Genomic DNA, 24,829 nt, shown 5'->3' with positions numbered 1-24,829 from the left:
GTACCCAGAACCCAAACGGGCAAAGGGAGAACATGCAAACTCCACACAGAAGGACCTTAATTGAAAGATTGGTTAGCACAGTGCCAAGCACTACACTACCATGTACATTATCTGAACTGGAGGGGAGATTACAGTAGGTTTAAATCTGTAATTGCACACTGTGCTTGTAAATTATTTTTCACACATCTGTTTTCCATGGTAAATGTGAGTCCTTGGAATCAGTTTCACAAGACGTTGAAGAAGTTCAGGACAACAGCCTTGAAAAAGTGTTTTTGTGCCAAAGTGTTTGAGAGAACTTATCTTCTTTCAATCTACACTGTACTTCTCATTTCAGCTCCTTTTGCTTCTTTATTCTTTCATGTCTTTTGTTCAGTTTCTGTCTGGCATATGCATGTTATTCACTGAATGATGATCATTACACTGCCATTAAGCTGCATTTACACAATGATGGTAGAAAGGGAAGAATGAGAAAACCTCTTTATACCAACTTCAAAGTGTTTGTGCATCATTCCAAGATGTTAACCGTGTCTGCTATCCTTACAGTCACTACCTTTGTTGTGTAACGTATATGGCATGATTTGGAACTATATACAAACGGTTATTTGCTTCTTTGTAATTATAATCAATTTTATTAGCATTTTATTTGGGTGTTTTTGCCAGTAAATATGGCTTTGCAGACATTTTGCTACAGCTTTGTTGGCACTACTGTAGGTCACTTTCAATTTCTCAAACTTGGAATTGATTTTCTTACTAGGAGGCTGACATGTGCAGTTTTTCCCCACTCAGCTACTCTCATAATTATGGTATGAACAATATGACGTGAAAGAAGCATTAGTGTAATCATGCTAATCAATCACACTATGTGGAAATGTGCAGTACCTAAAGAGCAGTACATTATTTAACCGTATTGTAACATAATGGCAACAACGCATGTGCCACTGTTGGATAGAGCACATATAGAAATCCACTTTCTTAAAAAGGTTAATACCCATAATCAAGAATACATTCATGAGCTGGGAGCCTTGCCGACATATGGTACCATACATTATGTATAGTTACACATAATGTGTTCTGCAGAGAGAATGGCTTGTCAAATGTCACGTCCCCACCACATGCTACAAAAGGCTGGCTTACAAGAGGGCATCGAGCGTTACACAATCGCCTCGCGAAAAATCATTTGTAGCTAAGCCTCAATCCATGTTGAAATGGAATTAAAACATCATCAACAACGACACGCTGCAAAGGAATGGATAGAACATCTTCACTCTCCCTGTAACGGCATCCTGCTTCCTTTTTCATCCTGCTCAAATGATACACTGTGTTGTCTGAGAAGGAGAAGTGCTCATTGTTCAACACGAATCAATACAGCAATCCTTACGATAACACATGATTTTATGAGCCGTGTGAGGGGTGGCTGGATGTGGGAGATTCCTGCAAGGAGTTTGCCAGATGATGCTAGCAGAAGGAGGAGTTTAAAAGGGAGGCAGAAGGCATTAGTGTGAAAAAAGAGGGAGGTGATGCTCAGAAAGATACTGAGGTAAAAAAAAAAACAAGAGAGGCAATAAGAAAAAAATCGAGCGAAAACAGACAAGAAAAAAGCAAGAGCAAAGGGGAAAAATTAGAAAGAGACAGAGTGTGAGGGAATGATTGAAGCTGAGCCGTGCCCTACCCCGGAGGCGAATGTGCCACAAACACAAACTCTCTCAAACACACACACACACACACACACACACACACACACACACACACACACACACACACACACACACACACACACACACACACACACACACACACACACACACACACACACACACACACACACACACACACAGTATAGGCCTGGTGTGCAATCAACATACAAGGCCATCTGCCAAGCACTGTCAAGCCTCTGAAAAGACTGGGCCAGACACAGAATAAGAAAGGATGCTTGACAGAAAAAGGTGAATTAAGTGGAAGACATGGAGGATGGGACATATCTCTTCAGATATTCCTCACCTCTGCCAGAAAGCTTCACCGTCTCTTTATGGGCTGATACATCTGGACTGCAGAAGGATTGAGATTCGCACTTAAAAGGGGAGTGTTTTAGCCATCGATTTATCTGGGCTTTACACCCACGGCCCATAGATCCTAAGGGAAACACGCACGCACTCTCTCCAATGCCGGCCGCAAATCTATAATCGTTTGCTTTTCGCTCAACGGTCACGGCCGAACGACCGGCGAGCCAAGTCGAAAATCGGTTCTGCGGCTCGCGACACTCTTCTGCCTCCCCGACAAGCTCAAGTAGGCCACGGGACTTTGATGTGGCAGATTCTCCTTTTCTTTTCAAGTCTGCAGTGTTCCTGGGCTGCAATCACCAGTAACCATCTGTCAATCGAAGGCCGTCTGTGTCATTCCCCTCTGATAAGTCATTCATGATGTTAGAGATTCTGAAGGTAGTTTAAATTGGGGCTGTAGCAGCACATTGTAACCACACATGCTGGATGACTAATTTATTATAACATGATGAAAGGTATCAAAACAAACTTATTATTACATATTTTGGTTTATCATTAGATTAGTTTAACCCTCACATACTGGTCATATTCTTAACCTCATAATTAGCCTCTGCCAAATTTCTGAACTACAAATCCTTCATAAATACATCAGTCACAGATTAATGTGTGCTTAATCCTAAATGAAGCTTTCAGAAAGCAAACACTTACAATCACTATATAATGGCCCTAGTATTTGTATGTTCTGAATACATACAGGCCAAACCTACTGCACAAAAATGTTTTTAAAAAGGTTTAAATGTTTCTATGTTTATATATTCAGTGTCATATTAGGAAAAGTAATCACATTTCAGACTAAAATAATATTTAAGGAGTTTTTACTGCTCTCAAATGTTAATTAGATCAAATTTGACCCTGAACAGTATGTGAGGGTTAATAAAGAACTTACATTAAGCAAGACTATTCAGAGTAAAGCCTACTTAAACTGTGTTTTTAGATGAATCAGTTATAACCAGACATCTTGTTTATGGTTTTGTTATAAATAATCATGATTGAACATAATTTCACTATCTCAGTAATTACATAAATGTTATATATTGAAGATATGTTCAGTCTTTTGTTACCTGTCAAAGTGATTCATATTTAGCTGTGTGTGAAGTTGGTGTTTTAATCATGTTTTGTTATTGGAAAAACTCCCTATGAGACAAAGTTAAAGAAAAATCCTTTAATTATGGTTGACGAGGTCAGTAAATGATCCTCTCTTGCACAAAGGCTTCTGTCTATCAACCAACACGTTTGATACGTAATGCTTTTTGTGTTCTCTGTGCACAAAGCGGATTCAGCTGAGCTTTTGTTGTATTACACACGGCTTCCCATTCTTAACATGTATCCCTGCTGACTTGTTTGGGAAAGCTACTTACTCAGTGTGTTTACTTGCTTCCAAGACTAATATAACTTCTCTATATTAAGAATTCTCCATGGGAAAATAATGAAAAGTTGAAGGGAAAAACATCACCTCCTACCATTAGATTAAATATGCTTTTGACTTCTACATTATGGACAAATGGGTTTTTTTACCAAATAGTGTTTTCCAATATTATTGATGAACAAACCTTAATGAGGGTGAACTGTGTCTTTGTACCATGGCACACTGACTGCCACTCTTGGCTTATTTCAACAGCTCTGGGCCAACAATACCTTCATGATGTAACAGGTGAATTGTACTGGAACAGTTAATAGTCAAATTCAACCCATTCCTTTTCTTTTATTGGCCTAAAGCTCTCTTCGTCTCCCGGCAAAGGTTTAATGGCCACTAATGTCCAGGTCGCATAATTAGCGGAATAGCTAAAAGAGCACAGAGCTCTGAGCTAATGGAAGTCGTGGCACAGGGTTGGGGGTTTTTTTTTGTGTTCTGTGCCGTCAGTGAATTATGTATTTGAGAGACATAAAACTGAGGTTCATTTCTTTTTCTGGAAGAACAAAAGGGCCTGTGTAGCATGACTGGTTCACACAGCTCAGCGTAAGCACCCTGCTGGATCCGACCGATTTCCCACAATTTCACACCCTCGACTGGACTGAAGACACTCAAAATTTCAGTCTCCACAGTCAATAGCCAGCAAGCAGGCATCGCTTCATTTACAAACCCCAGAGCATATGAACACGACCAAGATACTGATCTAGAGACGCGAAGGTGAAGTAAAATAATGTTGTTCATTATCAAGACTCTACTATACTAACCATGATCACCAGATCAAGTAAACTAGATTATTCTAGAAGTAACTGTTTGGGATGCTTAAGAATTACAGATGTGGACCTAAAATTGGTCTTCTCATTGAAATAAACATGGATATACCTTTTGGACGTACCTTTTGGATGTAGCTTTTGGACCTAACTTTTTGGACCTAACTTTTAGACTGAACATTTAGATATTTTTCCAAGTTCCAATCACCAAAAACTCTAAACATTCATTAACTACATATATTTTAAAAAAGCAGAGTGGAGTGATTAGCTTGTATGATAGGATTCTTTTTAACTCTACAGTGTATTTTTAAGTAATTTCTTTCATGTTTTTGTGAAATGGTGTCATCAGCGTGTGTATTTCGTGACTGTACAACCATACATAACCGTCCTCGTGGGTAGATGGATGGAAAGTAATCGAAAATGATCATCTAATCCCCTTCGGTCATAATAACCAGAAGTATACACATGAGTGCAATCATTGATCCATCACAGTCTATCACAGAACTGGGCACTGGACCAGATTTTGGACCAAACCAAAATAACCCTAAAAAACAGGCTCAGACTTCCTGCGTAGTAATACAGTAGGTCAGACAGATGGTATAATCCCAAAGAAATGTTGCAGCAGACTGGTTCAACAAATACCACTGCCCAGACCGCTACTTACCGTCCACATGAAACACAATGGATGACACAAAGATGGATGCTGATACTCCTTTCTTGGACTTGACTTTACAACATCAAATGGGCAAATGGCTGTCTGGTGGCCGGGATTTTAAAAAAGGAGGACAGAAAGAAAAAAAGCCTCTCTTGTGGTTGCAATTGTATGGCAGTTTGCTATTATGATTTCTCCTTGGAATCGCGGGCAATCAGGAAAAGAGGGGTGCGTACTGAGCCGTAGCCCATACTGCTGCTACTTTCTTGCTCATTTGAGAGCGTATGGCATTCTCTCTGAATGGTAATTATGAAGGGAACAAAAGGGGCATTTAGAGACAAAGGCGGGTTTTGGAGTGAATGGGCCGGCTCCCCGTGAGCGGCGAGTGTTCTGATTCCAAGTGCCGCTTCAAGAGAGATGATATGAGGTAATTATGCAGGAGAACTTGCGGAGGGGGAGAGAAAGAAAAAAAAAAGGGGGAGGGAGAAGCAGCACGGAGAGGGAGATGGGCTAGGGTTTGGCTTAGTGTCTATAGAGAGCGGGACCAGATAGCACCATCTGCATTCTGCACAGGCACTGTCCGTCTGGCTCGCTGTTGCCTTAAATAAGAGCTGGCGCCGAAACAGACAGCGTGCAACAGAAATGTATTCAGACAGTACAGTTTAGTCAAGCTCAGGCCCGGGCAATTCAATGAAAAGTTACCGAAGCAGACATGACTTTTTTAGACGACCCAATTTCAGTCATTTCGGTAGGTTTGTTTCATTCATTGAGACAGAATACCACCTAACCCTTTAAACATAAGTGCAATTGTTCCACCAGCAGTTTTAGTCAATATAATTATGGGTTGTAATCTGGAATGAGAAAAAAAAGGGTCTGGTTCTTGCTGCAGTGCTGCTATACAAGCTGAATGTGTTGCAATGACACAAGATGCATTAAAATAACTTGCATCAGTCCCATGACGGGCTCCAAGACAACAGCTTACAATCAAGTTGAGATATTTAAGAAAAAAATCTTACCTCTCGAATCTTGTCGCGTTTCTCTTTGACGTCAGGCTCTAGTGGCTCACCGTCGTTGACGCCCACCACCTTGGGCATGGGGACTGGCGGCAAGGGTTTGGGACCCGCGTCCTTCTTTTTCAGGTCCTCGATCACTTTGTTCTTCTCCGTCTGAATCTCCGCCTGCAGATCCTCACGTGACTTTCGCAGCTTCTCCTTGGCCTCCTGCAGCGCTCGCTCGTGGTCTGCCCGGATCTTGTCCCGCAGGCTCTCCTCCTCCTCCCTGCAGGAAGCAATAAATAGGAAGAAGGTGAAATAAAGGTTTTTCATTCTATATTCTTTGTTTGGATCAAAATGAGCTTCCGTGAAGTGGCTGCTGCTGGTCTACCTGTGGTGCACACACACAAAGACTTATTTAAACCAAGGCTGACACAAAAAGAGCAGAACATTTCAGGAGGACAGGTGTACAGCAGGGGTCTCTTTTAGAAATTAATTAAAGATAAACTAAGAGTAAGCACTGACTCTGATGGGAAAGTAATACTCCACTGTTTTAGAGATAAGGCATCACACTTTTGCAGTGTGAAACAGCACCTGTGCTCATTTTTTCCCCTGAAGTTCTATAATGTTTTATATCATTATAAGAAAATAGATTTTTATGATATTAGTAGACATGGTCACCAAATCTAGCAGGACAGCAGCAGAAAACCAGCCTACAACTCCCCCTCCTCTAATTCAGATCATTATATTGGAGAAAAAACATCAGTCTCTACTGGGAAACCCACCCCCATCCCCACCCCCACCCGCTCTCACCCTACTACAGTGCAGTTACATCAGCTCAAAGAAATAGGGCAGGTGTAGAGGAACACCATGAGGAGGCAAGCAGCGCTAGAAGGAAACATTTTCTTGGGTTTTACATGGTGGTACGAGCCCCGGGGTGTTGACACAACTGTACCCCTGTGAGGATGTGGGTCAGAGATGAAAAACAAACAGCGGGATGCTGAAGCAAAAGGTGACAGGAGGACAATGACATTGTGCTGTTCTCCTGCAGTCGCTGAAAGGAAGAAAATATTGAAAACTAATGTCGCCTCGCCATTATGTGAGCTTAGATGTGTTCGACTGCAGCCGGATGACACACAGTGACAGCTGTGATCGAGGCTGAAGAACATCAGTCTGCTGTAGAGCGGGAGGTGGCGTTTTACAAAACAACACCCTGTCTGTTACATGGTGTCAAATCCTTTGTTTCAGCTGGGTGATACTGTATATAAACACCACATGTATAGTTCACAGCCTCTGTAATAATAATTGAGGTCTTTGCAGTAAACTGTGGAAAACTCAGCTTCGTTTAAGCTTTAAATACATTTAAAATCAACGTTAATAATTGTTGAACATGTGTGTTGACTTAATTGGTGTCTTATACTGGGCTAAATACTAAATCCTCAAGCATTTTTTGTCACTGTTTTCCTCATTAAATGTGTTAAATGTTTTAAAAAATAAGAAGCTGAAGATTTTCTTGGCTGACTCTGATTTCTGATTGTGTCAAAGTCTGATTTTGATTGATTTCTAATTTTACTTTCTTTGTAAAAACTACTAACTTTCATGGAAAATTCTGTTGTATGAACAAGGGCCAGGCAATATGACCTACATTTATATCACAGTATAATATGAAGCATGGAGAGTAATGGTATCTATCACAGTATATTATTTATTCTTAAAATATCAATATAAATATAGGCAGCAAGAGATTGGTCTGTTCTCTGTTGAAGAGTGGCTGAGATTGTCACTAAAATGAGAACAGCTGGTCCACCTTGAACATCAATCCACCTGAAGTGAGCTCGGACAGGTTAGGCTAACCAGTCGCTAACTTTGAGGCTAATCTTGTTCACTTTAATCAGCAGGTGGCAAGCAAGTTATTGGAAATTGGGTTTGTGTGGTCGATGTTTTACATGAGTTTGTTGTTGTGCATGTTTTCATGGTTCTTCCTCCACACACACACGCATGTACGCAAACTCAATGTAGAAGAACAAGGCTGGCAGTGGCAGCGCTGCAACGTCAACTACTGTGTGGTACATATGTGTACATTTGACCGGCTGATTCTGGTCACCATCCGATCAATCGGTCCACCTCTATGAGAAACCTCACCAGAGTGCACGTGGGTCTGTTTGTTAATGACCCTCTGAACCCAGGAAATGTGGAAGGAACTGACAGCCTGCTGTGATCCATGTGGATTCAGCTGCAGACCTCCACAGAGCAACAGAGCTCACATCTCTGACAAAATGAGAAAACATCACTGAGAATGGTGTGTGTGTGTGTGTGTGCGTGTGTGTGTTTAACTGCAAAAAAAACAGATTAATAAATAAATAAACAACCTTTTGTTCTCATTTTAAAAGCAGCCCTACAACAGTTGCTCCAACACTCTAAGTGACTGAGCTTCAATAAGTATGAATATTGTTAACACTTCCAATAATGAACTGTCATTTGTATCGGTTATTGGCTTTGACAAGTGACTCTGGCCCCATTTAAACCTGGAATTAACATGTGATCTGTATTGGGAAACATCTTTGCATTAAAATGTATTCTTATTTTCTCAGTTTTGCCAACACTCTGATCAGATCTCAGCAGGCAAATTAGCTTAGGTGTATTTGTCAACAAACATGGCGTGTCCCAGATGTAAAGCAGACCTGCTACCATTGAACGTCATTCATTTCTAAAATATTTTTAGTGAAAAAAGACTTCTAGCATCTGCTATCTGTAGCTTTTGCAGGACATGCTTTTGCATTTTGTTCCTTATAGATTACATTTACACCTGGCTGACATCCAATCACACTGCAAGCCTGACTTACTCCAGATGTGGTCTAACTGATCTGATCCAACTGAGACCAAAATGTGTTCTGAGTGCACTGACACCTCGCATTAACATGACTTTCTCCACATCAGGATACAGATCACATTTTAATACCAGGTGTGTGTATCGTTATATCTTGAGGGTATCATAAGTGTCTTTTCCTGCTTTTAAACGCTACATTACAGTCAAAATGTAATTTTCTGAGCTTAACAGACTGTTCTATTATCTGACTTTATCCACTTAGTCATTATATCCACATTACTGATGATTATTTATCAAAAATCTCATTGCGGAAATATTTAGTGAAAGCACTAATAATCTTCAAAATATCGATATGGAGGTATTTGGTAAAAGATATTGTGATAGTTCATTCTTCCCATTTCGCCCGGCCCTAGCAGCGATGCACCTTAACGCTGTTTGCCAACCGTCACAAATGAAAAAAAGAAGAGCTTCAAGCACAACAACAATGAACATCACAGCTTTACTTTTCTGTTTTATACCTTCCATGCTTTACAGTTTGGCTGTGTTCGAAATCGCATACTAACATAATGCCTACAACATACATCAGTATTAGTGTATTAGTCACAATTTCGATTCTAAATCAAAAAATAATTCAAATGAGTTTTCAATATCGACCTTCAAAATCAAAAGCAGGAGAAGCGATACTCCCAGTATTTTTTTTACTCTCCATCCACGCCAATTCAGCTAATGAGCAGTTTTCAAAAAGTTTTGTTTGCTGGAAACTACACAGCAGGCTAATATTTGGATGATGCTCAAAGACAGCACCAGTAAAAAGAGTCTGCCTTCAAAACAAAAGCATCATCAAACCATCATCATTATCATTATTAAATAACTGCAAGGACATAGATCATCGTATAGATTTTTCTTTCGAAAGCAATTAATGGAAGAACTTTCTTCTAACAATGGCAGTGCTGAAAAACAATTAAATAAAAACCCAAATCAAATTTGAGTTAGTTACAGGATCAATGTTGTTTTGGGGCTCAACGCTAATATTTTTTCCCAAAGAGTACATATGTGCTCCTAGATGAAAAAATGAAGGCGAACACAGAAAGAAATTTAGGAGTTTATTAAGTCAGTAATGGGTCGATTTCTCAGCAGTTTATCTTTCACACTAAGTCATTAGTGTGTCTCGCTGTCTTTAGACCGTTGCCAGCTACCACCTGCTGCTGTTTCTGCTGTGTGTGGGTGAGCTCAGGTTTTTGTTTAACAGACTCAGATTTAAATAGACTGAGGGCAGTATGATGCAAGACCTGTATTCTAATAGAACACCATTCCTCCAAGACCAGTATCAATGAGAGAACAAGAACTCAACTATCATTTACCTTCTTATGTTGGACCACAGTCAAGAAGTTCATTCATTAATCAGGAACTGTCCTCATTGTGTGTTTTAAACTAGAGCTGGAATTAAATTAATTCAGTTACGTTGACTCACCACCACTACCCTTCACCTTCTCATTGAGGCGCTGAACAGACTGGTGACAGTCAGACAAACAGCAATTATTGGTGACAATGAAGAAGAAATGCCACGAGCAACTGCTGTCAGACTCTGTGTCCATGCTGGAAACACAAGTCCAGAGTCCACTGGAGCTTTGATAGTCAATAGAAGCACATTCATGGGGGCTTTTTGTGTGTGTGTGTGTGTGTGTGTGTGTGTGTGTGTGTGTGTGTGTGTGTGTGTGTGTGTGTGTGTGTGTGTGTGTGTGTGTGTGTGTGTGTGTGTGTGTGTGTGTGTGTGTGTGTGTGTGTTTTAGGGGGTGTGTCAGTATGTAGCCACAGCCCTACTGTTTATCATGTCATCAGCTCTGCATATAACACAGCACAGTTAGTTATCCCATGTACTTTGTTTAATGCTAAATTAAATAACAGCCTCTCTGGTGTATTGTGCTAACGCTACCAGCAGCTCTTTGAGAGGCTACAAGCAGTGTGCTGATATTTATACTTTATAGCTACTATTAAATACTAGTTTTTGAATAATTACCAGCCAGGGAAAAGAGATTATGGTAGTTTGCAATCTTTACTCACACACTGTGCTCATAAATTATTTAGGCGTAAAATATGAGTGAAATACTCACGCTGTAGAGCTCTGCAAACATCTACATCTGCCTCTAGACTTTCACAACTGGAATATCACTACATTATATTCCAGGTTTTAGTTTTCTTCTCAAGTTAAATCATGATAGCAAACACCATTTTAATGAATGAATGAGTGAATGTGGCTTCTAATCGAAACCACATTACCAAATTAAAATTAGTTACCAAAATTAACGTAACACCGGTGAGTGGTCCGTGATGAGATACAAAACTACAGAACAGGTGCACGTGAGAAAGAATTACAATGTAACAGAGTAAAAGGACCAAAAGTGAAGTTGAAAGAAGTACAGGGACAGGAATGAAGACAATGTAAAGGAGAGATGACCCCTCCCAAAATAAAAGACATGCAGAAGAATACTGAGGAAACAGAGTATGACAGAGAAAAATAAGATAAAGAAGCGAGACTTGGACACAAAGCCAATGAGACGGAGAAAACGAATGTGCAAGACGGAGCGGGAGAGAGAGAGAGAGAGAGAGAGAGAGAGAGAGAGAGAGAGAGAGAGAGAAAGAAAGAGAGAGAGAGAGAGAGAGAGAGAGAGAGAGAGAGAGACAGACATTTTATACTAATTATCCTTCACCCAACACAATGCAACCATTTTATAATTCTATCATGATGCTGAATGTGGGACCAACAGAGACCAAAATAAACAGCTTCCCAGTTACGCAACATCGCCCTGGAAACAACTCATAAATATTCATGCTGCGACTCAACGTCTGACTTTAATTGATAGAAACATATTTTGCTACATCAGGTCGTCCGTTACAGCGTGTACATGCGTGTGTCGGTGAATGTGTTAGATTGTATTGTATGTTTCTGTGTAGTACGTGTGTGTGTGTGTGTGTGTGTGTGTGTTACAGCCTGGGTGTGAAAGTAAGTGAGTGTGTATGTTCTATTTGTAATGAGGTTTTTTTGTGTGCCGGAGACTTCGATCTTACACATTATTTGTCTGTGTGGTGTGTGCCTCAATGTTTGTGTGTGTCTACACCCATGAGAGGGGGGGGGGGTCACACCTCCTCTGTATGCCCTCCTCTGTGCCTCTGTGAGTGAGAGCGCCCTCAGCAACGTGCATTTAAATGTGATATTTAGACGGGCGCCGATGGTAGATGACTGGCTAATGTCTGCACGGGCATTTGTTTGTGTGTGTGTGTGTGTGTGTGTTCCGAGGGAGCGTGACCAAAGAAAATGAGGAGTTTGAAGCACCGATGGGATGCTGATTCTGCTGCATATTATACTAAGTCAGAACATTGTCACGCTAGAACAAACGCCATCATACAAATTACATAAATGTGCAGGTTGCAAAACAGGAAACGGTGCACGCCAGCAGTTCTGGTGAATATTAATTCCTGCACGAACATGTATGAGCCTTCTGCAGCCTCTCTCTCCTCTTTCTCTCTCTCCTCCGTCCCTCCTTCTCCAAGCCCCTCCTCTGTCTTTTATCACTCTTTTCTCTTCCTCGACGCAGATATCAGCCTCGCTCTGGCACTGCCGGTGATTCCCTTCCCTCGAGTCTCGTATAATGTCAAACGTACAATTAAGAGTGCGTCAACAGCTGCCCGACACCATTACCTTGACGACAGCAAGCGTGGGCTGAAACGCCTCGCTGCCCAGGTGACCACCCAATGCGTCGCCCCTCTTTTGGCATTCTTAACATCCTCCTGACATCGCCCGAAAAGTTAATAAAAGCTCCTCCCTGATTAGTTGTTCCAGTCGTGTCCGGCTTTTGCCAATTGCTTCCTCATTCTATTATCCTTCCCTGGAATTTCTTCTTCTTCTTTTTCTTCCTCCTGGACTCATGAAATCTGCTGCTCGGGTAAGCCTGGCCCTTTCCATGGCAACCAGAGAGAAGCAGCAGTCCTGAGGAGGGGGGGATCTTAGTATCTTAAAAGGGGTGTTTTTTAAAGCCGTGGAAACACAACAAAACTCTGAGGGGGGGGGGGTAGCTGCAGCAGGCTGGATGCCACGTAACCATGGCAACAAACAGACATACGCACGCAGAGGTCACGGACGGCGAGTCAAGTCTTAATTAGTTAATTTACTCATTACACCGGGCTGACTGCACAGTATCTGATTGTAGTGGTGCTGACTTGCAGGAGGGAAATACAAACATAAAGGCCGCCTTTCACACCAGGTCGTGGTGGCGGACTCATGCGGGGCATTTTAAAACTAATCGCTTATTACCGTGGCAACAGACAGTATGTGCACAGTCGATATTCATTATTTTTTGTAATTGTGTGTGGTTAAAGTGAAACATATAGGGACACACACACTAGAGATGTCCTTCCTTTGAATCAGTAACACGGCTGATTCAGGCAGTTATTGATATTAAGTGAAATGTGCCAAATCAGCTAAAATAAACCCAATCCAATGTGGTACCACATTCACTGTAATCAGTCTTTCTCAGCCTGTAAGTGTTGCGTAGCTGCTCTCCTTTTTAACAGCCTGCAGTGTGAGTATTTCGCTGCATATAGGAGTGAAAATTAAGGGAACAGCAGTGACTGAGTGACTGAGTGAGTGAATTCTGACACCTCAGATTATGAAAATACAATTTCAACACCGACGAAATCTGTTATCAAATCTTTTATCACTCCTCCTTCCTTCTTATGTGGAGCGTCCGTGCTAATTAATGCTAACTCTATGAGTTACTCGCTCACCACGAATCCACTATGCTCAGCCAAAGACAATTTGTGAGTACAGTAACAACACTGTACAAATGCGAGTCTTTTTGTAGCTCTCAAAACACCAACAAAGTGATACGTCTTCTCTCTAACCTTAAGCTTCCAAGATGGACAAGTGCAAAATGTTCCCACCTTCCATGCTGTGTTGAGGATTTTAATGTACAAATATATGGTTTGGTTTAAATAATCAAAGTCGTAATGGTATTAACTGAGCCTACACAAAGTGACACAAGGTTCTCCTCTTGGTTTTGGTTTTGGAAGCAATGAAACATATGCCTGTATCTTAATGCCTGTATGTGTCTTAACCAATACTGCCTGTACTATCTTGTCCTTGTATAGTAATTTAATTAAGTCTTATGTTAATGTTAGTGTATTTGATTGATATGGACCTAAGGCCTGTCATGATAATTACTTTTGTTGAATGATATATTGTCCCAGAAATAATTGCGATATTATTGTCATTTTTAAGACCATTTAATGCCATAATTGTAGTTAACACGACATGGTTGGTTCAAATACCATCCCTACCTATTTGGGACGTGCCAGAGATTTTCTAGAAATGTCTGGTACTATTTTTATATGTTGGGGCAAATGTAATGCCATCAAAAAAAGGGCTTTTATGAGTTACATAGTTCATATACACATCAGCCCTTTCCTGTCTTAAAAAACTAAACAAAAAAAAATTTACAACCACCATGGCTCTCAGTTTAGTAGCGGAGATTGCCACTACAATGAGAATAGATGGTCCACCTTAAAGGACGGTCCACCTTAACTGAGCCTGACCAGGCTATGCTAACCCGCTGTGGCTAACTTCAGGGCTAACCCCTTCACTTTAATCAGCAGGTGGCAAACCGGACAGAGGAAGTATTTTACGATAAGGTCCATAATGTAATTATCATGACAGAAATAAAGCTTTCTTCTTCTCTAGCTCATCACGCCATGTCAATTACAGGAGTCTCATTATCTCCTTTACATTTTCATTCAGTTCATAGTTTAGAACAAGGAACCTCAGCACTGCAAGAAGCTTGCGAAAAATAATGTGTGCCAAATTTAGAAGGGTCAACCTGTTATGTCTAGATAAATATCTAATCGACATTTAGGTACATTAAAGTATTGGATTGGACTCAGTATCAGCATATACCCAGGACTCAGATCAGTATCTAGACCAAAAAAGTCATATAGATCTGGACTATTACTGGCTGTTCTGTACCCCCCCCCCCCTCCTGTGCTGCTGAGATGACAGAAACTCTCTCAACTAAAACGCCATCATCTCCCAGCCTCATGGATACGTCAAGTGACAGCGAGTCATTTCGAACTGAGAGCAAAGCAGGTTCAACCCACATTGAATCTTCATGAAAGTGCTGTCGTGGGGGGGGGAGGGGACCATACCCTTCACAGGGTATGGTCTCTGCTAAATAACAGTTACATGATATAAAATAAGAAGCAGTTGAAGAAGAGTGTGATGTGATTGAGGAGTTGTAAAGGCCGACCTTTCAAGCATTCGGCTTTGGATGCGAGAGCAGCAGAGCACAAAAATACAGCAAAGTGGTTCGTTTTGGTGCGACAGGTGTACTTCTCAAAACCGTGGTCCTATTTCCATTTCAGCTGACAGGTGTGTCATTCTGAGACGAGATAGGTTTGTAAAACTTTGCAGCTTGTTTATGCTTTTTTTTCTCTGGTTTATTCTCTGTAGGTTAAGGTGCAACTTAAAAAGCATGTTTGGACCGGCAACATAAGATTCATTTTGGGACTCAGAACATCGCTCAGCTGACTCACAGGCAGGACCTGGTGACAGCAGCAACATAAAAACACCTACAAAGATCACAAATTGAAAACCTTTACCTTTAAAAAGGAAGAGATATAAGATGTGATAAAGCAGACAAAATGTACTGCAATTCTTGTAGCATTTAAACAAAGATTTACCCTTTAATAACGAGTAAATTCTAATCTAAATTTGTGAGGAAAAATGGTTCTGTCACTTATATAAAACAATCTATTAAGTGTAAATTATGCCTCTTAGTGTTTCCCATTAATTAGCTAAACTGTGGCGGCCTGACACAGTCTAATTTGTCCTGTCACACTTTCATAATGAACCAAACATATTTTTACACTCATATTAACATGAGAGATCTTTAATGTGGTGTTTGGTGCATTTGCTTCAGCAATAGAGACTGGAATGCACATAGAAGGTGAGACCAGAGGTTGGGTTAACCTAATATTTTCTGTCATTGACTGAATTTTTTAAATAATGGTGGAAAAATCTGAAGGCTGTCTTTTTTTTTTTTCCCAAAGATTTATTTTTGGGCTTTATTGTGACAGTAGCTGGCATAGAGGCCGACAGGAAACATGGAGAGAGAGAGAGAGAGAGAGAGAGAGAGAGAGAGAGAGAGAGAGAGAGAGAGAGAGAGAGAGAGAGAGAGGGAATGACCTGCAGCATAAGAACCAGGGATACTGCCATTATGTGGCCTGCACTGTAACCACTCCGCTACCAAGGTGCTCCCACCATCCTTCATTTTGACAGATTAAACTGAGGGTGATCAACTGTAACTATAACTTAAACATACTCCTATCCAGTTAGTGGCAAGTGTGCATATGAATTAGCTATTATCTAGTCTTGTCTTTGACGTACATCACTACATTCTATAACAAAATGTCAGGGCAGCTGAGTGTCCGAAGCTCCTTTAAAAAGCCCGATAATTGTGATAGCATTGATAAATGAGGTGAAAGAAGAGGGAGTGATGTGGTGGAGGATGCAAGCCACAACTGATAACGTGTGTCCAGAGGGGACTTGATGAATGTTACAGGTGAGGCGGAGATGACACTCAGTGGGGCTTTACATGACAGCAGGTTCTGTGGCATTACGCTCACACAGCGAGACGTGCAACCCTTTTAAATTTTACACATAGAGTACATAGCGGAGGTAACTAAATCTATCAAAAAAAGATTCCCTTCGGAGCATGTGGGCATCATTACTGACCTCCACAATGGGCTTAACACATCTCGCTATTCAGGTGATGACACGTGACATTCAGGTTGAAGACTTGCTGTACCGATTATATAAAAATAAAAATGAATGAGTGAATGAACAAAGCTATTAAAAGTGTCTTGAAAAAATGAAAATGAACATGATGGGTAATGACAGATTATGACAGAAGTTTTACGACCCTATCCATCAAAAATGACGTACAATGAGAAAGTCTGACGCAACCACTGGATGAGATGTGAGCCGATCCACACTGACTCTGTCTTCTGTAAACTGCCATCTTTCAGTGGAGATGAAAGGGCAGCATCCACTTAAACTGTCTTCTCCAGGCTGACTGACAGCAGAAATGTTCTGATCAAACTGTTTACAAGAGCATAAAGTTCTTCTAGATGTAGCATCTTAATTTTGCTCTCAAAGTGCAGCAGATTGATCATTTAACTTTAAAATGAGTAAAAATTGTGGGTAAGTGTGCCCCCCGATATCCTGAGGGAAATATTGCCTGTGAATATATCCAACTATAGCGGGCTGTGTCATTACAGCGCTATCACCCTATCACAAGTCACTCTAGCACTCCAGCAGCACCCTCTCCTCCAGTTATTGTGAGATTTTCTCTCTCCTAGACTCCTCTTACGGGTTGATCGTGACAGACAACCCTTGCACAAAATGTAGTTTTCGATTTCAGGGAAATATTTCTTTTTTTATTCAGAATATATATAATATATTTATCTTGCAATATACACACATTTACTTAAGTTATACTGTCATTGTGCACGTATTCAAGTAGACACATTTCACACAACAGCTCATCTTAATTCTGCTGTGGCTGGTGGAGGCAAATACTTCCAAAACACATCATTAGCTGATGAAGTCAATTAGTGGATGACTCTAACTTGCCCTTTGAAAACAATATCAACTAGTTACTAGTACCACACATATTTCCTCCTGTCATAATATGAGCAGTGCTAAAAATCATGGAATACCAGAACAATCCTGGAGGATCACTCTGATAAATAACTGAAGCCAGCGAGGTGCTCGTGTCCTTGACAATCCCATTTTAAAAAATAAATCATTTCCTGTAAGTCATCAGAGGCTTCACCACTGCAGCTTTACACATCAGTCATGTGTGAGCAGAGGTGGATGGGAGGCCAGCTGCTCACAAGAGTCATGTATACTGTTGAAAGGAGAATACATGATTGTAAATTAGTGGTGCAGAAATGTTCAAATGAAAGCAGAGAGGCTAATCAGAGTGCTCTTCTCAGCAGGTGGAAATTAGAATGGAGGAAACATGTTAAACGAAGGTTAAAAACAGCACTGATTTTACTAATTTGCAGCTTATAACCATGTGGAGAGAATTTGCTTAAGACACACACACTGCAAAGGTCTCTTTTAACACTGACTGCAATACTGTGTCAATGTAAAACGCTAAACTACTCCCTTCCAGTTACATAACCTCACCAGAAAATCAACTAATCTGAAACTTATTAACTTATAATGCATTCTTTGGCTTTTAACGCAGTATGAGAGTGGCCTTATCTTTGTCTATTGTCTACTATACTAGGCTTTGTATTTTTGCTTTATATGTTGCATGTATTTTTATGATTGTTCAGCACTTTGGTCAACTGCTGTTTTTTTAAATGTGCTTTAAAAATAAATTTGACTTGACTTTGACACAGAAAAGCTCCAAATCCTCAAATTTGAGAAGACGCAAAAAGCAAATATTGTGAATTTCTACTTTAAAAATGACTAAAAATCCATGTTCAACTGTGAATATAGTTGCTGATTCATTTTCTTGTCAACTGACTAATCGTTTCAGCTTTAACTGTCCTAAATTTCTGAAGCAGTTCTGAAACTTATCAATTCAATGAATCAATCTTTTTCAAAAAGCTCATTAAAAAATATCCTTTTCTGAGGTTCCTATGTCCAGCTAATTCACAACAAACTAACATGCCGTATCCCTTTTACGCTAGTCCTCCCTTATCTGCTGTGCAGCTGTAACATTAGTCCTAGATTCTAAAAATGGGCTGTTACCAGAAGCAAAAAGACAACATAAGGTTAGTTTTTGGGGTCTTCATTTTGACTTATATGATATATTTAATAAGTTGGCACAAGAAACAACAAGCAGCTAAACAAAGTGATGGGCTATGATAGCCGTCCACACTAAACATGAGAGGGAGGTGTAGGAAGGTGGGCTTTGATAAAAGTTCCCCCTGTGTATGGGTATTTAAAATCAAGAATCTCTTGAATCTCTTCTTTCTTCTGTGAAGTGTTTACATAGTTCAACTCTGACACGTGAGACTCGAGTGTTTGCTTCTTCTTGAGCATCTCTAAGCCAAAGAGCTCTCATGAGAACAGTGATGTCTCAAGTGATGTCTGTCTCATGCTCGTCCAAAAACAACATTGTAAATGGAGAGAGGAGGCCCGTGTTCGAGGTCTTTGAGGAAGCAGGGTTTTTGTTTCTTTAGAGCAGAGTTCCCTTCAACGTGGACCATCAGGCTGCTTCCATGTCCTGTTTTTTTCCCCATGACCCACTTGGCTCAAACGGAAGCTGCATAGCTGTGTGTCTAACATCACTCCAGAGCAATAGTATCCTCAGCCCCAACAACTTCCCGCCACCAAACACCCAAAGACGTCACGCTCTCTGCTTCTCAGTTCTTTCCTCTTAGCTGCTTATCCAAACACTGGAACTCATTCTTGACGCCCTAATCAACAGATTGTACTTCAAGGCTGTTCAGTGCTCACCTGGCCATGAGTCTTTTTATGCTGGAGATCAAGAATAATGGAAATGATCTTTAAGAATGTGAGAATAGTCGATTCCCTTCATTTGATCAGACAGAGAAACGCAGGACAGATTATTTCTAGTGCTGTAATGACATAAATAAAGTAACCAATTAAAATGCAGTTTGACTATTGTGACTATCTGCTTTATACAAGGCAGAAAACGAATTCAATGTTTAAAATGCACACTTTAACAAGTTAGGTAAAGTTTGTTTTTTTTGTAGAGATGCACCAATTACAATTATCTTGTCCGATATTGACTCTCTTACTTTCTAAGAACTATCATTTGGAAAATTAAATGGAAAATTCAGATTTTTTTTCCCCTGAGCAACACAGCTGTGTCATTAGCTGGCGGCTAACAGCTGCTTGTAGTGTGAAAGCCATGCGTAGGAAATAAACACAAATGCTCACGCTGCGTCTCTCTTGTAAAATATACCAAATATCGTGCACGTAATTCTTCTGCAGACCCCATTTAACAGCGGTTGCCCATTTTTAGAGTCAAATCTTACTGATTATGTTATTTCTCCCCTTTTCTACTCATTAAAAACAGCCGAGATGGATGTTTTAATATCCATGGTTGTGATTCCTTATCAGCCTGAAAGCTGTCAAGGCAATTTATAAAAATTCAATAAATCAAACCCCAATTTTGAACAATGCCAAGCTGAACGACTTGCTGTTAAAATACATAATCCTCAGTGACTTTAATAGTGGAAAAGATGATGTGAATTTATCTCCAGGAGAGGAGAGATGACCTTGTTTCTTGTTTTTCCCTCTTCGCTGTGTACTCCTCTCTCACACATGGGTACAAACCATACGTGATCCATTCATCTATGTTGCTGTATGTTTCTCAGTTGGCCACCTGAGCCCCCCCGATAGCACTCGAGCTGCACCCGTGTTCACATCCAGCCCTTCTGACCTACATCATGGCTGGCTGACTAATGCCTTCATGGCACACACACAGAGGAGTCCATCTCCTGCAGCTCGCACTGCGTAGGCCGGCTAGAAAACAAACATTGAGCCCGGCTGGTTGCTGCCCAGCTAGATAAGAACTTTGAGGAGATAAGAGAGGAAAACGGCCTGATGATTGAGAGCTTCACTGGAGAGAAATAAACCCTACGGATGCTCCCTTTTTATGATTTTTCTAGACTGTCAAAAACTACACACTGAGAAGATCTTTTTAATGATTCTTTGAATTACTGTAGCTGTGCTGTTTATAGTGGATTAAAAAGTAACTGTGATTAGCCTGTACAACCTGAAAGTGGCATCAGAGGGGGAAATGGGAACTCAATTGAAAACCCACCCGCTATCTTCATGGTGAATTATGGAGCATTTACAGCAGGGGGGCCCAATACGTCGATCTCAGTCCACCAATTGATTGTAAAGCCTATGCTGAAAGATTTTGTGCCATTCAAAAAAATAATAAATGTTGTCATCTCTCCTCCCTATAGCGCCTGCCACTTGATTGACATGTATGAGTGGCCAGTCTGTCAAACCCAGAATGCAAAATGACTAAATAGAAATAAACAGTCTAGAGAGAGAGAGAGAGAGAGACAGAGCAAGACAGATAGACAGATAGAGACGGAGACAGAAAGACAAAGAAAGAGAGGGAGAGAGAGAGAGAGAAGCAGAGAGAGAGCTACTAGCTAATACTACAGCTTATATGACTCATTGGTGACTCTGCTCTGGTAACTAAGCTGAATGTTAATTTTTGTTTTGTTTTGGTGGTAGCAAGGTGAATTTTTTCCCTGCAAAAAAAATTTTTAAATCCTATATGATCACCAAATTATAGTTACTGTATAGTAATGCAGATAGTTGGTATAATCAGATGTGCTGGCAACTTAAAAACATGCTAAATGTCTTCATTTGATATTATTCAGGGGCTGAATTCCTGCTTGAACTCAAGCAGGTTTATTTGAAACTGAAGCTTTGGAAATCTGAGGGCCAATTTCTTAAATTGGCGTTGAGCGGTCTCGCTTTGATCCTGTTCCTTTAACTGACAGGGAGCCATTGTGGAGTCGGGACTGCAGCACCGGTGTGTTTGGCAGGGCTGGGATTTAGTGAGGAGCTTTGCAGTTAACCGTGGTCACATCGTCCCTGAAGACCGGCAACCCCTCTCTCTGTCTCACTCTTTTCTCTTTTTGTGAGCAGCGTCTCTTCACTACTAACTGTTTTTTCATGCAGGCCAATTCAAACAAGTGTCTCTTAGTCTTTCTCTGGTTTTTAAGAGATCTTGTCGCTGTTGGAGCACTCCAGTGATGACAAATGAGAGTGAGGCACACTTCTAACGTGCATTACTGACCTGTGTCACACACACACTCCAACATTAGACCCACACATTAACACATTACATTCTTTCAATAGTTTCAATTTATAATGTCAAAAATGACTGAAATCACTAGTTTTTAACACTACTCCTAACTTCCCTCTCCCTCCTGTTATCCTTTCCATCCACCTCATCCTTCATCCCCACTTCCTTTCTTCATTCCCCGCTTTCCAGCCTGCGTTATCAGATACTCTGTGGCAAGAACTGCTGCACCAATCCCATCTTAAGAGCTGCAGAGTTATTACGGATGCTCCAAACTAGTTTTTAGGGCTGATACAGATCACCAATCAAGAACCAGCTGAGCCGGTTCGGATCCTTCACGCGTGTGTCAAAGCCATCCGTGCAAGTTTCCTCCCTTCGTACTGGTAGTGACTGATTCCAAAAGTCATTTTTACAAGTAGCAGTGATTAATTACATCTTGCTCTATCCCGTTACGCCTTGCAGAAACCGCAATTACCTTCAGAGTTCTGGATGGGTTTCTCTCTGCTGCCTCTTTGACTGATCACAGAGCGCCTTCAGAATCAAACGATACCGCAAACAGACGTTTCTTCATCCGTTTCACATAGAGTAAAACTGGAAGCTCTGCAATAATAATACAGGCATTTGTCGCATGTTCATGTCTGATCTCATTCAAAAAACAACTTCTCTATTTTCTGTTAGCTTTGATTCATTTATTGTAAACTTCTCGCTATGCAGCCCAAGATTCTACCTGTGTGACTTCATGTAGAGCAGTACTACTGTTAGACTTATCCAAGCGCTCTGATTTCTAGGTTGTATTTTTGACCACTGATTAGATAGTATAGAGTATTTATTGATCATATGTATTGATCAAGTGACATCATGTCCTTAATTGTACTGTGTATCTATTATATTTTACAATTTTGTTCACTAATAGGTGGACCACGGGCTAGACGCCGTCCTATCCGGACCAGGATCTGGGTTTCTATTTTAACGGGTGCAGCTTCTCCAGCTATTAAGGTAAAAGTGGAGCGGCCCTCAGAAACTCAGACCACTGTGCATAGCCAATCTGCTCACGTGACGCTAAGCAGCCAATCAAACCCTAACCCTAACCCCCACTGTCAGTGAGATACACACGGAGAAAAGAGGAGAGACAGAGGAGGCAGATGAGAGCTAAAACTAAACACTTTATTTAAGAAGCACAGTAATGTACTTTATTTTAAAATGACATCTTTATTTGATATAAGAAAATAACATTTATTTATCTTATTTTTTTTTTACTCTTATTTTATTCATTTTATTATTTATTTGAATCCCACAAGTAGAGTGTAAATACTAATAAATGAATTCTACTGTATTGTACAGTGTACAATCTAGCCACTAGACACAGATGCTGATGGAACTACAATGTTACTGCAAGGTACTGAAAATTAACACAGACATTATGATGTTCCGGACCTTCATTTTTAATTGAATACCTCTGTTCTATAGTCTGACAAGTGAGGCAGGCTATTTGTATTAACACAGGTGCTAGTGAACTTTCAAGTCCTCTCATTGGATGATTGAGGCAGCTCTTGTGCGTATATATTATATATACAGTGTGTGGGAGCTTTTGTCATATTTTTGATTGCACCTTCCTCCTGCACACCTGCCACTACTCAAGTGTGCAGAGATTCCTTTCTTTAATTTTTGGTGAGACTTATTCAAACTCATATTATAACATTTAAATATCACAGTTAGAGGATGTTTAAACTCTCAGTTTCAATGCTCCTTTTTCACTTTTGTTTCCACTGCGTCATAGATCATAAATGGTGTTGGGGCTGCATGCTGAGGCTTTACTGAGAAACTGGGTTTTATAGCTAAAATGACAGTAGGGACAAAGTGGGGTTAATTGCACTTGCACTATCACTAAATGGCTCCAATGTCAAGCCTGGACATGCTGATGACTGAAGAACCTCGTCATATTATTAGAATCAGGAAATCCTGTTAGATCATGTGTTGTCCTTGTGTTAATAATGCTCATGTGGGTCATACTAAGGACTTTCTTTTCCTTGTTCTTCCATTTATTTTCATGAACTTTAAAAAGGACATGAACCCTCAAAGTCTACATGAATAACAGACCATTTTAATATTTTTTTGGGAGGGGAGGAAAGTCTTCATAGTTGCCGTTTTCATCATATTGCTTTAATTAATAAAACAAAGTCACAACAAAGAGAGGGAAACAAATCTATTGAGGGCAGATGTGCTTTCAGATATGCTGAATAATCAGTTTGATCTTCTGCTGCTGGCCTACTGATGAAAATACATCAGATTAGAAATACCACCTACACCTATAGCTAGTTTATTTCCACGTTGGTACTACCCAGAAATCTGAACCAGCCAATAGATTTTTCCCAATGAAACACCCGTCTACAGTCTATTCCAGTGTTGTTGAAGTTTTGCTTGACCTTCTCAAAGTCATAAGCTCCCACTGCTTTCTAAAGTACATGTTCTGTTTGATTATAATTATTGTAGAAAGGCACAACATTCAATATAATTGCAGCTGCAGACCAACCGCAGAGTTTTAAAAGAAAGTTTGGTTTGGTCTCAGAGTCTTCCCACAGTGCTCCAACACATCATCACTCACTGCTGTCCATTCAAAAAAGAAAAGTGCCAGCATATGTACAGTTTCCTGTCAAGACATAAATACACAGTGCTGCGCTGGGTATTCATAAAGAACAACAGCTGACAGCCGTGGAATTAAAAACATTACATGTACCTGAAGTTGTCCAAAGGCAACTACACTGTGTCCACAATCACTCCCTTTACTATATAGTGCATTACATTTACACCTGTCATAATAATTATAGACTTATCTTACGATAACGTAATTATCAACATCATCATGTCTATATATGGACTTATCATATGATACATGGACATTTTTTGACCTCAATATTGCCACACTTCACATTAGCAGCTAAGAGGCTATTCATGTCACATTGGAAACTGGAATCCGAGTCCTCTGGAAAACCTCCTGGGAAAGGTTTGTAGGGCTGGAAGTCAACAAGATGATGTCAAACTGTCATAACAATTTGCCATTGTGGTGTTAAGTTGAAGAACAAATACACTAGTACAACCAAATATCCTATAATCCCTCTTAAGACTAGAATGTACTTGTTTTATATGGGGATGACTCTAAAAGAGAACTAACGGAGCCAAAGATTGCAATTCACTTTGATTCTTGTTATATTCTCTCTTGACTGGAACACACAGCAATTTTCCAGCAACTATTACCA

General features: G+C 40.4%; 1 protein-coding gene across 2 annotated transcripts in view; it reads right to left on the bottom strand.

Moving 5' to 3' along the window:
- man1a2 (mannosidase, alpha, class 1A, member 2) overlaps nt 1–24,829 on the bottom strand; it is a 136,646-nt gene that overhangs the window by 91,682 nt on the left and 20,135 nt on the right. For both annotated transcript variants that reach the window (XM_062431531.1, XM_062431532.1), the window contains exon 3: nt 5,904–6,165. In XM_062431531.1, coding sequence (XP_062287515.1) covers nt 5,904–6,165 — 262 coding nt within the window. The remainder of the gene's footprint in view (nt 1–5,903; nt 6,166–24,829) is intronic.

This window comes from Scomber scombrus, chromosome 13, assembly GCF_963691925.1.
Source record: "Scomber scombrus chromosome 13, fScoSco1.1, whole genome shotgun sequence".
Taxonomy (NCBI): Eukaryota; Metazoa; Chordata; class Actinopteri; order Scombriformes; family Scombridae; genus Scomber; species Scomber scombrus.
The sequence above is the reverse complement of the archived record's forward strand: the minus strand, read 5'-3'. Positions and strand labels throughout refer to the sequence as shown.